The sequence below is a fragment of the Amblyomma americanum genome, chromosome 10 (assembly GCF_052857255.1).
Source record: "Amblyomma americanum isolate KBUSLIRL-KWMA chromosome 10, ASM5285725v1, whole genome shotgun sequence".
NCBI lineage: Eukaryota > Metazoa > Arthropoda > Arachnida > Ixodida > Ixodidae > Amblyomma > Amblyomma americanum.
The window spans coordinates 106544124-106561051 of NC_135506.1; the positions used below are offsets into that span (position 1 = coordinate 106544124).

The following is a 16928-nucleotide window of genomic DNA, read 5'->3' on the forward strand; positions in this document are numbered from 1 at the left end:
TTTAGACGACGCCACACATCTTCCAGGCGGCCGCTGCATCGGGTATTACTGGTAGGCATGGCTTCAACGACCTGCACGTGGCCCTGCGTAAACCTCTCTATCCCACTAAAACAGAGCCGCTAGCAGTAGGGTGCAATCCCGTTAATTCGATTAATCCGAGTTCCAGTTGATTCGAGCTGCAGGTTTGGTTTTGTCAGTATCCCCTATTTTGGAGCTCTTCGTTATTCCAAGTCCTTTACCTTAGACTTCGAATGATGTATATTTAGTATGCTCCGAAAGATAAAAAATACAGAAACGTTACCACTATGTAACGTGAGATTCAGCCACAGTCTGCTTACGCGACTACTACAACTGTACGCCGCTATGTCAAGTGAACGGGCCTTTAATAGCGATCGCTGTAACACAGCATTTCCAATCTGATATCGTTTGTTCGATCCCGTTGTTGCACGCAGCTGTTATGAGCAAATGCAATTCTATGCCATAACCACGGCATGTAAGTGTAGCGAAAAAAGGGACGAGAGAAAAAGAAACACACACACACAACACAGGCGATAACTTCCCACTAATAGAAACATAGGCGCCTCCTTGCGCCACCATAGCCTGCTTACCATAGTCTAAGATTACATCCATCATTTCGCCACTGTTTTCATTTCAGAATGAATCAATTTTGTACGTCGGAAGTTGTTTCATAATTGTTAAACTTTTATCTCCGCTCTACTTTCATAATCTGGAAAAGCGCTGCACACATTCAAAAACAAGGAATATGCATTTGGTCTTGTCTGGCCCCTGTACTTAGTGAGCTGTTTCTGACACATCTTGACAGGAGCCTCCACGAGAGACTTGCCAGCCCACATGTTGTCAGGATCTTTCGTTCCGTTGACGATTTCCTTTTTTGGATTGCGTGTACGCCATCGCGCTTAGAGCAGGTTGCATCCGGTATTTTAGCTAATAAGGTACTTTTGTAACCGCTGCTATTGACTGAATAAATACCAACTGACTGCGAGATCCGCTTCCTTGATATCCGGTTATTCCTGGACAAGCACGTGTGTTGGAGCTATTCAACTCGCGCTAGCAAACCTCTAGTCCCCGACACATTCCAATTCTAAACTCGCAAAAAGAAGCATAATTGACTTGTGCTTGAAGAATGCTCTGGAAAAGTCATGCCCCCACCTCATCAGGCAGAGCATTCACGAACAACTCGCAAGGTTGCACGAAGCAGGCTACCCATCTGATATTTGTGTTTCTGTCGCTGAAGGCATACTGAAGAAGAAGCGCCAGGAAAACCAACTACCGTCCGTGCCTTCAGAAAGAAAGAACGGCGAAATTGCCGTCATTCCCTACATTAAATGCCTCTGCCACAATATCAACAATATTGGAACAAAAGCTAATGTTCGCGTGGATTTTTTTCCGCTCCCGGAAAACCAAGTGCGCTGTCCAAAAAAACCCTTTCCGCTGATAAACGACCCCTTAAGCTGCAGTGCACCATTAATCACAGGAAAAATTCGTTTAAATCTACTGAATGCATTGTTTGACATCCCACTCTCTCGTGGTAAGCGGTATGTTGGTCAGTCTGGTGTATGCTTGAATGAGAGACTTCGTAAACAAAAAACGAATTGAGAACTTTTACTGGCAGTAATCTGGTTTTGCTCTATAAGGAGCGTGTTTGTGTGCCATTTTCGGATAAGTGCTCGATCATTGCCAGACACCGGGACCATTTAACTCGTGAAATTATTAAAGCAGCTCGTATCGCTGCCTTGGAAGATACATGTGTAAGCAAGCTGTCTATCTCCCTGTCCAAAAAAGAGCTGACCTTCTTAAAGAATCACTGCTTCGTGCATGTCCGTAGTTCCTAGTTCACTTGATTTTCATTATTGTTCCCAGGCGCGTCAACGCACGGATCACGTTCGTCTTACCTTAGGTTTCTCTCAGTCGGAAGTTATGGACTGTGTTGTGTTTGTTTTTCTTTGTCCCTTGTCCCGATTTGCGCTACACTCACATACCGTTGATCACCGTTACCTACTCGCCCCAGCTTCTACTCTTGGCAGGAATATGTGAAGGAAGATGTAGTTCTTCAAAAAACGAAGCCCATGAGGAACGAAGAAAATTCTAACCCTCTCTTTGGCGCATGCAAGCGCCGCTTAAGTTAGATTCACAAGGTGGACCATTAGCAGAGGAGAAATTGGACATTACGTCACACCTGGACCATAGTCTCATAGTGCGTAGTGTAAATGCACATTTATGTGAAATAGAACAACGCATCACATATATGCCCGCATCTTAAACTTGATGCACAAATTGTATAAAACCGCCTCGTTTAAACTTAATCCTACCACTCCGCTACATCAGGTATGGTACGGCAGTAGACTCGATGAGTCAAAATTCATTGTGTAAGGAATGCTAAAAAATTCACTGCCTAAAAAAACGGGTCGCTATGTCAGACTCAGCCTCCGGCTGCTTGGTGCATGAGGACAGTGTACACATCAACGCCGTCTAAAACATTTGACGATGGCGTTAAAATGCCGCCTGGTGCCTGAAACTACGGTGCGCAAGTATTCCGGAGAATGTGTTTCCCGTGCTTGGCAAGGCGACGCACCGTTGGTGTGAGGACAGGACTTCGGCAAAAGCTATGTTATGTAGCGGCATCAAAGTCACTTGTAAAAAAATGCAGGACGCTTAAGCTTCCCCTTTATGAGTGGAACGCGACAGCCTGTTGCAGCACTGCCAGAGTCTACGGAACGCAATCACCTGTTCGGCGCGGCGCCTTGACCATTAGACAAATCGCTCTGCTACGTACGGTGAAACGGACGCGCGGAGCAGCAAACCGCGTAGAAGCGCTGCCAGGCGCCTTGCCGAAACGCGCGGGACTCAAGTTGCAGTCGTAGTTCGTCGGCACATCGTTCTCGACAAACCCGATGCCACGAACGCCAGCACAGCTTCCGCGCCGAACGAACGGGCAGCAAGCCACACGCTTAGTGTCAATGCCTTTAAAAGCGACGCTCTAGTCAGAGTTGCGGCAGGTGTGTCCCCGTGCGGGCGCTTCCGTTTAGGGTTGTCTTTTTTCCGCCTGGAGACGGCATTTCGTTTCATGAAGACATCGTAGGCTTCCGGTCAGAGCATGAAGCTTCTAAGTTTCGGCCGAAAACAAAGCTTCTATGCCAGGCCATAAAACCGGAACTGCTGCATTTATAGGCGGCGTTTTATCTAGGCCTGTCTGTAAATGATACAGTTGTCAATGCCATAATCGCCTAAGCACATCATCGAGGCATAATAAACGAATCTTAAAATGTCTCGAAACTCATATGAATGTTTTCATTGCAGATTTCATCGATAAGAAACTTGCGTTTCCGCTGTGGCCCGGACAGCATGGGAACGAACCCCTTCAACCCGCAGCGTGAAAGCAGGTGGAGCTGCCATGTAGACTTCGCTGCCTGAGCAGGAGCCCGCAGGCTGCAACTGGTAAGCAGGTTTCGCTCCTGACGACGTTCGATTAGGCCTCTAGGTAATTTGAGCAACGGGATTTACGTATGGCCTCTTCTAAGATAGTGTGCACCTAGGAGACCCGGTAGGTCTGATTGTTCTGTGACGGCAATGGCAAATTCTTCGACCTTTCACGTGCTAATATTTCAGGCGAAGCTTTGATGAATACCGCGATGCGTGCGGCCAGTATTGAAGTTTCGTGCGCCCGCCAATCCCTTGTTTTGCGTCGCGTAAGCCAGTGAGAATTTTAGTCACGGCTGCCATGACCTATGAGGGCCCGCAAGTAGAGAATAAAGCGCACCATTTATGTTGATGTGAAGGAAGTGGGTCGGTAGACAGCGGCTCATAGTGGGGAACACAGAAGTAAGATACACAGGATCACCGGCCCTTACGCAGCCCTATGTAATCTACAGGTGCGAATTTGCCACACAAACGCCCAGCGCGCGTCGGTCCGTCCTCCACTAAGCGTTGCGCCGTACTGCCTCCCACCGCTGCTCCTCCCTCTCCAATGCGGCTTTGAAATGCTACGGAACGCGGTCCTGGAAGACTCCTTAAGTACTTAGCGGAGGGTTGCGGTGCGTATTAAAATTCAGGCGGTGGCAAACCAAGTGTTCAAGATGTTCGCTGGGTCCGCGTAGTTTATGAAAAAAAATTCTTTGTGCGAAAGAAAAGTCCAAGTGTATTTTGTGCAGGCGATTACGGTCACACCTATGTAAACTTTGTGGCATGCGAAAGTCGCAAGTGGGGTCACTCAGACATACTGGGTCTGTATTGAGGCTCCGAATCACATCACAGAGAGTACTGCACCCGTTAGGATTCAGCACCCACAAGTTTTGCGCCATGACTGCGGGAAAAGCGAATTGGCATAGCAGCAGGGTTTTATCATCATGCGCAGCTTTCGCTGCGGCGGCAGGGTGGTTGCCTCCGAGCTCAAGTTGCACCAGTGCCAGCATTTTTCCAGCGCCAATGCCAAATCCGAGCGCCATCTACCACGTCCTCGGCCAGGCTTTCTTTGATGCAGAAAATTCATCCCCTTCACAGTGTAAGAAAAAGCGGCGGAGGACTCCTATGTTTTACGAATTGGAAAAACAGCGCAATCAAAGACGAGACACAAGAGAAGCAAAAAACACAGCGCTGGTGTTTTGTGCTTCTCTTGTGTCTCGTCTTTGATTGCGCTGTTTTTCCAATTCGTAAAACATGTACCAACCAGCCCGTATTTGCCCTCTTCAGGACTCCTATGCTGCGCTTATGAGTTGAGTGGATAGATGACGCGGTTTCCTGCGTCATCTCTTCCTTATGCAACGCTTCAGCCTTTTTAAGTTGTTTCAATTAATCAGTTGATCAATTACACACTCTCAATTTTCGTAAGTAGCATAATCAAGCATTGGCTTTTTATTTCTTAACATCTTCACACATTTGAACCCCATTTTTCTAGATCTTTTCCTTTCTTCATTTCGTTCATTACAAACATTTTATTAACTCATCATTGCATTTCGCACACCAATCAATCGTCAATCACTAGAACAACAAATTATAATTATACGATTTTTTCACACATGACAGCACCGCTTAAGGTAGATTTACACGACGGACCATTGCCAGAGGATAAATGGGACATCACGTGCCAACTGGTCTCATAGTGCGTAGCGTGAATGCACATTTATGAGAAATAAAATGAAACAACGCAGCGCGTACATGCCCGCCTCTTAAACTTGATGCGCCAATTGTATACAACCGTCTCGTTAACGCTTAAGCATACCTGTCCGCCACATCATGTATGATACGCCAGTAGTAGATTTATTGAGGCAGAATTCTTTGATTACGGAATGATAAAAAATTCACTGTATAAAGGGGTCGCTATCTCCGACTGCTTGGTACATGAGGAAAGTGTATACAACAATCCCGCGTGGGATTCGTGATAGTTGCAAGCTGAATATAAGGATTTGCCAAACTCTTGTGTCCCATCCTTTTCTCTTTGCGCGGCGAAAGATCATTCCACTTGTAGGATGTTCATTTCGTCGTCTCGCAGGTGAGCGGCGCTGGTAGAGTCCGGCCCAACCTCTTCAACGACGTGAAGCAACTCAGCGCATCCGAGACGGAGGAGCTCCTCGTTATAAGGGAAAGCTGCTCCAGGGTAACTCAGCCCGGTCTGTTCGAGACTTCGGGGCTTTCGCGCTGGACGACCAGCGATGTCCACTAGACTCGCACGCTACGAACAGCCAAGGCAACCGACAAAGAAAGGTACTCAGGTACGTCAGCTAGTGGCCGTCACACAAGTGCCGCCAGACGGTATAATTAGCCCTCGCATGGGTGTCCACCGATATATGCGAGAGAGTTACGACGCCATTTCCTTTTTTCAAAACTGGTTCTGGTGTCCACCTATATATGTGAGACAGTTACTGCGCCATTTCCTTTTTCAGTTTTGTTGGGGAAGCGGCGTGCATTGTGAGGAGGAGGGAGGTTTTATTAATTTATTTAGGAATACTGTCCACCCTCAGTTGAGGGTCATTACAGGGAGGGATGTTACACATAACACGTTCATACAAAAATAAGCAGCCAGATACAAAAATAAATATGTACATACAATACAGTGGCCTACGGATACAACGCGATCACTGCATCCGAAAACCACGATACGACCTGCAAAACGAGCAGAAGCTTTTCAGCCATGCTGTCCTTCAGGCGCGTGCCGTGCCCTCTGAGGCCGTGGGAGTCGAGGTGTCGGTGTTCCGCACACGGGGATGAAGGGGATTTTTCGCTCACGGCCGACGCCGATGACCCCGGCTTTTCTGCGACATGAGCTCCTTCACCTTGTCGCGTTAAAACTTAGTGCGTCGCTTGTCCACATACATATAAGAAGGCGAGTCATCATAGTCTTATTTTTTTGCGAACGTCTTGATCTCCGCGCAGAGCTGACGCTGTAAAAACGGTTGGTAGCTATACCCGGATGCAACTCAAGAATGAAGCGGCCAATGCCCCTCAAAGGAGCCCCTCTAGCCAATGACGTCGGTTGATCCTCCCCTTGAATGATTCTCTACCTCTTCCTCTTGACATGTGCCCTTGAATCCGTTAGCGGGGAATCCCAGGGGGCGGCAGATGAATGGCGGATAATTACGGCTTAATCGGATTAACCGCGACTTCATGAAAATTAGCCGACACCATTGGCTGGAGGGCCATATTTGAAAGGCATCTGCCCCTTCGATCTTGCATTACCAGAATGTTCGCCCCCCCCCCTCCCCCCCCCCCCTCCCGCCTCGCCCCGCTTTCTGCTTCAGGCGCAAAATCCTCAACGCAAGTCTTTACTGCTCGCTCCCGGCGAGGGACATATATGTTTTTGTTATGCAGGTCGTAGGTACGTTTGCAACTGCTAACTGCTCACTTGTCATTTTTCTTCAGACACATGGAAGGCGGTTCCCGCCGGCCGGCCGTAGCACGGAAGCAAAAAGGTCCTTTGCGCACTGCCACCACACCAGCATGATTCAGGCAGTCACCGCCTCCTATCTGTCTGGTAAGCCTGTGGTTTCTCGATAAATAGAAGCGAAGGTGTGGGGTAATTGGTACTTCATTCATCTGCCTCCTGTAGCATAAAACTAAAACCATAAGAACGAATTCGTGGTACTTCTATTACTGTTTTGCTCGTTTGCGGTCACCCATTTCTGCAACATGGCATGTTAAAGAGTTTCTACTCGTCCTGTATTTTCGTGCAACGCACTGAGGACGCTTCATATGCTCCCTGGTTTGACCAAGCTCATGAGTTGCGACAGATCCCCGCATTCCTCCACAGAAGCCCGGTGCAAAAAGAGGGTGAGAGGAAGCCCCGTTTGTTCATACTTAATCTCATCAGCAGTTTGCAGCACACTATAGATAACGCAGCAACCTGAGCCAATGGGAATGGCGCGCGCTTCATAAATATGTTCCTCCATGCCTCAATTTTCCGGATGGTGGCTCTATCTCTGGGGAGGAAAGATAAAACTGTTCAGCAGCTCTTGTTTTCGCATTAAGTGGCCCTTCGTATCTCTTAAGTTTTCTTTCTACTGCGACAGCATTAGAAGAACCATGACGGCGAAAACTGTGGCGTCGGACTCTGCGTATCTGTGTGTGTGTGTGTGTGCATGGCTTCACCTACCAAGAGTTCCAGGGGTCGTTCATGCGGAGTTCATGCTCCCTCTGCTACCGCTCCGCCTCTCGCCTGCTATAAAACCGGCTGTAACCAAGCACCGGCTGTAATGACTTACCGGCTGTAATGAAACACCATTGATTGCTTCACGTGATCATGACGTGTTTCTCTGCGCCATGGCACAGGGACACGTTATCTTCATCTATAAAACAAACAAGAATACAGGGCTAGCTCCAGCTTGCATAGAACACGTACTATCTCTGTCTATATAGGCGGGTGCTCATATAACTTCCCCGACGCTGCTGTAAAGTGCACGTTTTGAGAGATACGTACCTGGGATCCTTCGGTGTCACTAGCAATCAACGTTATTGCTACTTCTCCCCCTCCCCAAAAGGAGAACGAACTGTGTCAAGGCCCTTTGTTGTTCTGAACAATCGAAGAACGCCCCCAGCCATGGTAATGCCTTTATAAGCGACCCTCTCGTGAGGGCTGCGGTGGGTGTGTCCCCGTGCGGGCGCTGCCGTTTAGGGTTGTTCTTTTTCCGTCGGGAGGCGACATTTTAACGCGACAGCATAATGGAACTCATGTCGCAGAAATGCCGGTGTCGGCGGCGTTGGCCGTGAGTGAAAAATGGCGAATCTCGGTGGACACCTGAACCGCGCCGTAAGGGGATGGGTTTTCTTTCCCTTACGGCGCGGCGCGGTACGGTTGTCCAGAGAGAATTGTGAGACAGGCGTCATCTCCTATCCTTAAAACCATTTTGAAGCGAAAAGCTTCACTACGTTAGTCAACACTGCTCTTCACGCGAGCCGGCTTATGTAGGAGCACGAGTGACGTCACGCACGGCGCAGGTGGCCGCCACCGACGGCCGCCGACTCCGCCGCCTTTTCTCACTCAACGCTAATTCATTCATTCCACATCTTTCTCTCATCACGAATCAAAGCACGAATGAGGCGTCTACATATCCAGGGAGCCAGTTATGCGCCCTTCCTTTGCTCAAAGCTATCGCCGTCTAGAACATTGTCAACGCCAATGCCAATGAACGCAATGAACGCCGATATCTTTCGCTCTGTATGCCCTGGATTAGCTGAGCTAATCCACATTAATTTTTCATTGAATTTTCCTTCCCTTACGGTCCGAGTCGGGTGTCCACCGAGGGGCCATGCGTCGCGCCAAACGGGCGATGGTGTACCGTGCACTCCTTGGCAACGCTGCAATACGCTGTCGCGTCTCATTCTTAAAGACTAAGCTTAAGCGTCCTCCCTTTTTTTTCACGACGACATTATAGGCTTCATGTGTGTATAGGAAGCTTCTAAATTTCTGGCGAGAACAACACTTCTATGCCTGGCCAGGCAGCCGAAAGTGCAGTATTTAGAAACAATATAGGCGGCGTTTTATTTGTGTCTGTCTTAAAATGGTATAGTTGTCGACGCCATAATCAGCTAAGCAGATAATCAAGGCATAATAAAGGATCAGAAAACATTCTGACTCTCATATCTATCTTTACATTGCAGGTTTCGTCGAGAAGAAATTGCCGTTTCCGCTGTGCCCCGCACATCGAGGGGTCGCACGAGCAGGCTCCGTCGTCTCTTCAGAAACCCTGAGGGTGCAACTTCGAAGCAGATGGCGCTCCCGACGACGCCCGACTAAAGCCCATTAACAATTTGAGCAAGGGGCTTTATGCCGGAACTCTTCGGTAAGCATGGGTGTTCTTCGACCTTTCACGCGGTCCTTTTTTAGGCCAGGTGAATAGCGCATTATGTGTGGCCAGTGCTTCCATGAGTCAAGCGCCCGCCAATTCTCACGCCAAGGCAGAGAGAATTTCATTCGCGGTAAACATTTCCTATCGGAGTACGTAAACAGGAGAGAAAGCGCGATATCTATGTTCGTGTGGTGGAAGTGAGTAGGTAGACAGCAACTTATAGTGGGGGCCACGTAAGTAAGATAAGACGGGAGCACCGACTCTGACGCACCCCTATGCAATCGGCAGGTGCAATTTTGCTACACAAACGCCTAGTCTACGTGGGGCAGGTCGGACCACTCAACGGTGCGCTGTACTGTCCCTCTCGCTGCGCTTCACTCGCCTTCGTGGTTGTGTTCACACTTTCCCCTTTCGCTATCCTTCTTGCAGACATGCCACCCCTATTCATTTGCCGCAAAAAAACATGCGGGAAGACGATGTCCCGGCAGACCCATTAAGTACTCAGCAATGCCTTGCGGATTGTTAAAATTTTAGTGGCAGCAAATTGAAATTCTGGTGGTAGGCGAGAACGCAACTGATGGGCCATAGATCCCATTAGCCTCTAGGCGAAGAAAGGTGAACATATTATGCGTGTTGCCTTAAGGTCTGTTTGATAATTAGTAGGTGTGTCGTTGGAAAGAAGGAAAAAATAAAAGGAGAGAAATGAAAATAAAATAGAATGCTTCTCATTCAGAGCACGTAAGTAATCCCAAGCGCCCTCCTTAATTCTTATCCTGGCCCTTGCCTCGTGAGGAGGCAAGTCTGTCTTGGTGTCTGAATGCATAGTCTTCGAGGACATAGCACGATGCAGTCCCGCCCTCACCAACGGCGGATTTTGGCCTGAATATGCAGCCTGATGTCTGAAACTGCAAGAGGCAGTGATTCTGGGCTGGAGACTGGGTGACAAGTAATCAATCTTTCCTGTGTTTGGCCAGGCGTAGCAACATTGACGCGAAGACATGAGTTCCGGCGATAGCTATTAAAGAGGCCACGTTATGTAATGGCGTCAAAAGCCCGTGTATAGGGCGTGGTACGTCGCGTGGCCACATGCAGATAAAATTCGAGCTGAGGGTATCACGGACTCATTTTCAAACTATCGACTCGATCTCCAAGCAGAGCTTACGCTGCAAAAAACAGTTAATAGCAGTGCCGCGATTCTTACCATCATCCCATCCCTTCTGATGACCAATAAAAACAGAACGGGTGCACTATGGCCGCCCAATGGTTCCGCTGCAAAGTTCTTCAGGTTACAAATCCGCCAAAGCATGTACTCACTGCTCACTTTGGGCGAGATATGTGCTTTTGCTGTACGAGTACGTGGGTTTGTGGCTTATCCTTGTCCTTGTTCTCCAGGAACATCAAATGTGGCTGCGGCCGGCCGGCCATAGCATGGAAGCAGGTCGCTCCAATGCGTGCGCGCGCCCACCACACGACCATGCTTGGAGCAGTCACCATATTCAGCTGCTCTGGTAAGCCTGAGCGTGCCTTTATCGGTAAAATGAAGCGAAGGTTTCGGGTAGTTGGTATATACTCCATTCATATGCCTCCTACCGCGCAATACCGAACCGTAACAATGAATCGGTGGCTCTTCCGCGGAGTCTTGCTGAATTCCGCTGACGAATTTTTGCGGTGCGGCGTTTTAATGAGTTTCTGCTCGTCTTCTGTAATCTCCGTGCAACGCAATGAGGACGATTCTTTTCCGCCTGGATTGACACAACTCGCGAGTCTCGACCCTTTCGTGTCCCCGCTGCTCTCCTCATAAGCATGGGACATGGAAGAGAGGGTCAGGGGAGGCCTCGTTCGTCTATAGTTCCTCTCACGACCAGTTTGCCGCACTGTGGATAACGCAGCTTCCTAGGCCAGTCGAGATGACGCGCGCAGCACAGATATGTTCCTTCGCGCCCGAATTCGCCAAATGATGACTCTGATCATCATCATCATCTATCTTCTCATGGCCCTCATTATGATGGCAGGATTATGATTGCAGGATGATGGCAGATTGCGAAGCTAGAGCAACGGGAACAGGAAATCTCTAACGTGGTCTCGGCGCTGATTGAGCCAGAGACGCAATAGAAAAATAGAATAGAATAGACTTGTTTTGTTATCATCTCGGTCCTTGACTTTTCTCACTGTTGTGCTCACCATGACCTTCGTGATGACCGGCAATCGCCGATGGATCATTCTTGGGAAACATTATCAGCTTGCCTGCGGCATGGGTGGAGGGGACGTTACACTTATTATCATTCTTTTTTATTTACCCTTTACTAGGCATCCTCTCGCTCCAGTCGGACGTCCTTTCTTGGGGAGAAGTCTTGTCTATTAATTTGTTGTTATTTTCCTAAAACAAAAAACTAATACTTCCTCGCGCCCGACTGAATCCGGGACACCACACAAACTGTCAGCGAAGAAACAGCGCTACAGTAAACTTAAAGAAAGTAATTCAATTTCTACTCGCACAGTAAAAAAAAATAAGAACGAAGCAAGCACATAAAGCAGCAAGCAAAACAAAACAATTCATACCACTGACGGTATCCGTGTATTACCTCCCGACAAAAAGACATAACTTCACATCACATAATGCACAAAACGAAAAAAAATGAGACCACCAAGATGTGCGTTAGAAAAGGGGATATTATAAACTCAACATTCACTCGGTCAAAAAAACAGTACACTCATTAAACACAAAGAAGCATTGTTTCGGTCAGAGCACCCTTAAATGCAGCTACTGATGGGTGCCGTAGAGTTATTGTAATGAGATTCTTACTATTGTTCAAATGCTCAGGTGTTTTGTGTTTTAGAATTTGTTCTCCGTTATTTGTTTTCAGATCCGTTCTGTGTATTTATCGATCCAAGATCAAAATTTTGATTAATTACAGCTGGTCTGATTTCAGTCCACTTCTTCCCCCGGAAAGAAGAGGCACACCTAGAGGGACGCAACACCAGTTTCGGACTGTGTGGCCACAATATGGAAGCAGGTGGTGCGAACAACGGTGCTTCGACACTTTCCCGTGGGGCGCACCGGTAAGTCCTAATGGGTCTCGGTTCACTGTTGGAAGCATGGCGGCACTTTCCGCTGAGGCACTAGCCCCCACCACCGCCACAGCTATGATCATTTGGAAGTACACAGTAGACCCCACGACAGACGAACACACAGCGTCATACTCTTGGAACGCAACAAACTCGAAACAAACAGCTATAATGTCGATCCTCCACAATTCGCAATCTAAATTGACTAGACAAAAGCGTGAACTCTAAGAAACCAGAAGTTCGAATTGAAGCTCGATATTCCAGGCTCCAAAATACTAACCAGCTTAATTGTAACTTCCGGTTTATTCGAACTGACGCTAATTAACCTCGTAAACTTCTAGTGTATCGAAAATAGGCCGCGCATAATTCCAGTCAATCTTCGGTTTCCCGCTGGTCAGTAAAGTCGGCTGTACTACAATGAAAACTTTGTACTCTGCAATGATGATGATTATAACGCCTTTATTCATGGCATCAGAAATACAGAATAACAACTGCCCAGCCTCCTAAAGTCTCATATTCCTTAATACGTCACTTGAGAAATAGCGAACCCCCGCACCCCCCGCTCGGTCAGAACTGTGCAATTCCCACGTAAACTACGCTGATGTCACGTCGTTTAATCGAAAACTAAGTTAGAGCGTGCACCTGTTAACCATCGACAGGACCACACCCGGAACATCGAGGGCCACAGAGTTAATTAGGGCCACAAGGCAGAAGAATGGGCGCGTAATCTGGTTCCTACAGGAGTAGGTGCGCTGTTAGGGCACAAAATTATTATTTTTAAATTATTGTCTTTTCTGCCGCTGGCTCCGTTTCTGCCTGATTTTTCTATGAGGAATATTAACCGTCTTCCGTCTGCCCGAAATTTCATTAAATTTAAGGCCACGACTCTTACAGAAATTGTATATAGACTTTCAATAGACTTCTTGTGGGCTCTATTGCCTTTTTACAGCTTTTTTCTTTTGTCCATTGGTAGCCAGTAGATTGTCTACACACAAGAGTCTAGTAACAAATTACGGCATAAATCTAGATTCTCTGTAGGCCGTCTGTAGCATTGATATTGTTTGTAGACAAGTCTAAAGGATTTGTCGATAGAAAGTCTATAGACTATATTGACAAAATAATATGGAAAGACCACAAACTGTCTAAAATAATATTTGCATGGGAGGGTTGCGTTCAGTGTTCGTTCATGGTAAAAATGACTGTATTGCTAACCATGGCTATATTCAGGTTGTTTTCTTTTCGGTAGCATGAGACTCATTTATTGCCCGCCGCTTGATTCGTACTCTCTGTCAATAACTCGGACTACGTTAGGAAATGCTTGTACGGTAACTCATATTTGAACGTGCGTGGTTAAAGCATGCCGTGCCATCCTTCTATGAACCTCTCTGTACACGCATTATCGTTGCAGGTTCGGAGTCGCCTGGTGCCATCCTCCGGAACTTAAAAAAGAGGCACTTCAACGGGACCGCAACATGGAAGCAGGTAGTGGCAGCGACCGTGACGTTGCCATCCCTGCATTGGGTAATGACCGCTTCTTTGCTCGTCCCTAAGCTTCGCCTTCACGGTAGCGCCAGGGCCCTTCAGTTTGTCGAAGAGTGCGTTGTTTGGCAGGGATTGCGTCACTGTCACGCGGCTAGCGACGCAACTGAGGCGGCGGCGATACTTAGCACCCCGGAAACAAAGACAAAACTGGCTCTTGGGCATGACATTCTCTAAGAAAGCCTCGAATTTGCTCGGTTCACAGTTATGCTGGAAGCCAGTTGAACAAATAGAGCAGTCCTTGGCCACAAGATCTCCCTTGAATGTGGACATTTCTGCAGCTCATTCGTTTCATGGTATACGGCTGATTCTGAAGACGGCGCGAAAAAGAAAAAAAAGGCGCAAGGAAACAACGGCCCTTTTACGCTGTCTTTAGAATATACCTCAGCTAGGAAGCAGCTATCATAAACCATGGTAAACCCTTCGCCAAAAGTAACCGGTCTGCCCGGTTTGCTTCACATTTTTATAGCGGAACAGTCATCGCACCCATGCAATTGTAAATCTTTGTGATGTAAGGAGAAACCTTTTTCTCACCTACCAATACAATTTGGTTTTTAGGAAAGAGCTGGCGGCTCAATTTTATAAGGGAGAAGCAAACCATGCAGCCTGGTTACATTTGGCAAAGACTGTACTTCTTGTTTCATGAGTCCGTAATGCGCGCGTCACACGACCAATGGCGTGAAAACGCATGAAAACGTGTTTCCATATGGTCCCATCAGCCTTTAGTTTACTCTTACTATTAAATTTAGTTGAAATGCAGCGAGTAATCCTTTTTTTTTACCGCGTAAGCGGTTGGCTTATGGTGACTATATTGTGGCGGTTGTTCAGGGTGCAGATTAACAAGAAACGCCCCCTAGTGTGTGTTTTCTCATTAAAAAAGTTCTATCAACGCAATCTTTATGCTCTGTTGTGCGTCTTTTCGTTCGCATGTTGTGCCGCAGTCTTCGAGAACAGACTTCCGTCTCCACAAAGTGGGGTACAGGAGAGGCCACGCCACCTAGCCTCGCTGCGGAATCCTGGCGTCTCGCCGACGATGCACCTTTGACAGCCCTGCCTTTGTCAACCTGGCTAATCGTCTGTGGTCCGACCAATTCAAGCACCCTTTGCGAAGTTACTTGTGTGGACGATTGCTCTCGAAGTGTTAGTCTTCGGTGCATCTTCGGGCTGTTGTCCGCATCGCCACCCGTCCACAACTCATGTTCCTGAAGTAAAATAAATATGACCTTAGTTGAGATGCTTGAGAGTTCGGCTTTGCGTTGTCTTCGTGAACCGATGAGCCTGTTAGTGGTGCGACACGTTCGCAAGCAAGATGCGCAGGTAAATAAGCCGTAAAGCAGTTTCTGAACGGCGGCGATGACTTTGAAAGCAGTTTCTTAAGCGTCCAGCTCTTTCTGGGAATAAGGGCCACATTCAAATGTCGGAGTTGCGGACGTCAAAAGTGTTTTGGTCCATAAGTACTAAGTTATAACACCCGCTCGATTTTTGTTTAGAAGTAGGTGAGGTAGCTTTTTCATTTGGTATTGTGGCCATGGCGCTATGTATATATTTATGAGGGAACTACCTTGGTTTGCATGTTCAGAACAGGCTACAGGATCCGTCTGCGCAGGTTTAATGCCGTGTTAGGTATTTTCCTGTGTCGTCTATAGATAACACGGCTGCGCCAGGAGCTCTGTTTTCTTAGCCCCTAGAACCGGAGCATGGCTTGTACCACCATTGTCATTTCTGACATTCTAGGGAATGTATTGGACTCCAGGCAGCACTGCAAAATAATCCTCAGCACAATGTTTTCCCCGGTGTGTGGCGTGCAGCTCCCCACACAGCCTGCACATCTTTCGCTGTTCTGCGTTTTTGGTTCCGCCAAAGCGAACTTCTTATAACGCGATGCCTATAGGTTCGGTTGGTAACCGCCATAACCGACATCGTGTGGAAGGAACTCAGCAAGAATGCAGCCCACACTGAAGGTTGCAAGTCCCGTCCGTCGACACAAGAGAAGCGCGAACACCTTCCAAAGGCAAAATTCAGGTACACAACCAACACCTTCCAAAGGCGAAAATCAGGTACATAACCACTTGACATTGGAAAGAATCCTAAGATGCGAGGGTTCGCGATTCCGCTGAATGCAGGGAGTGGGAGTGAGATTTGTCCTGGCTGCGACATACGAATGCTCTCCTGCATTCATGGGTTACACATGCTAATCTCCAAAGTTATTGAGGAAGGTTAACTAATGCGGACAACAACACTGCTTCTTCTGGTAGTTCCGGCATGTTTATAATTGGTGAGCCCGTACTACGTTGAGTATTTTTGGACAAAGCGTAGGTTAAGCTGCAGTTCATGTGAACCTGAGGGTGCGTTTTCTGAAAGATGTCGTTGACCTCCCCAGGTGGAGGGTTCGCAGCTTGGTTTGCCAGCTTGCCAGCCCAAAGCCTACTGCTTGAGACCTTCAAAAAAAATGGCATTGCTGCAATTGCCGTGGCTCTTGTCCCAGTCGGCGAGGGTGCGATCAAAATGAAAACCCCCAAACTAATTCGACAGGAGCTAAGATCATTGACAGACCACTATCTGCAGATCTCTAAAGTGCGTACAGTTGGCCGTAGAGGCATTGTGTGCAAGCCCTCTGACATCGCTTGTGTTGCAGACTTGCTTCAGTGCAAAATTTTCAGCTCACGCGCAAGAAACTCTAGAAGAATTTCAGGATTCAGAAGTTGGGGTTTTTTCAGTCTACCGCTGTAGTAGAGAGGTAAATGGCTTGTTTATTGCTACTGAGTCTGTAATTACTTTTGCTGGCTCTTCCTGCCCTGCTAAATTAAAACTTTTCTCGATTGTATACCGTGTGGACACTCTGGAACGCCGCCCTCTTCAATGCACCAACTGCTGGCGGTTCGGGCATAGCGGCAAAGCATGCAAGTCAGAGACCCAATGCCGTTTAAGTGGAGAAGGTCATTCTGCTGAAAACTGCACCTCAGAGCAGTCTCATTGTTGCCTCTGCAGCAACACCCACTCAGCTGAAGATGCCAACTGCGCAAAACA

General features: G+C 47.7%; 1 protein-coding gene across 2 annotated transcripts; it reads left to right on the plus strand.

Moving 5' to 3' along the window:
- Positions 1-6: 6 nt before the first annotated feature.
- Positions 7-15103, plus strand: LOC144106330 (uncharacterized). Of its 2 annotated transcripts, none has more exons than XM_077639105.1 (9): positions 7-51; positions 3319-3456; positions 5507-5726; positions 6874-6985; positions 9109-9290; positions 10689-10804; positions 12212-12356; positions 13771-13883; positions 14843-15103. In XM_077639105.1, the coding sequence occupies exons 6-9, from the start codon at positions 10744-10746 to the stop codon at positions 14944-14946; spliced, it is 423 nt and encodes a 140-aa protein (XP_077495231.1). In that variant the 5' UTR covers positions 7-51; positions 3319-3456; positions 5507-5726; positions 6874-6985; positions 9109-9290; positions 10689-10743; the 3' UTR covers positions 14947-15103. The 2 variants fall into 2 exon arrangements, with proteins under 2 accessions (XP_077495231.1, XP_077495233.1); XM_077639107.1 differs by having other exon boundaries at positions 12227-12356.
- The last annotated feature ends 1825 nt before the right edge of the window (positions 15104-16928 follow it).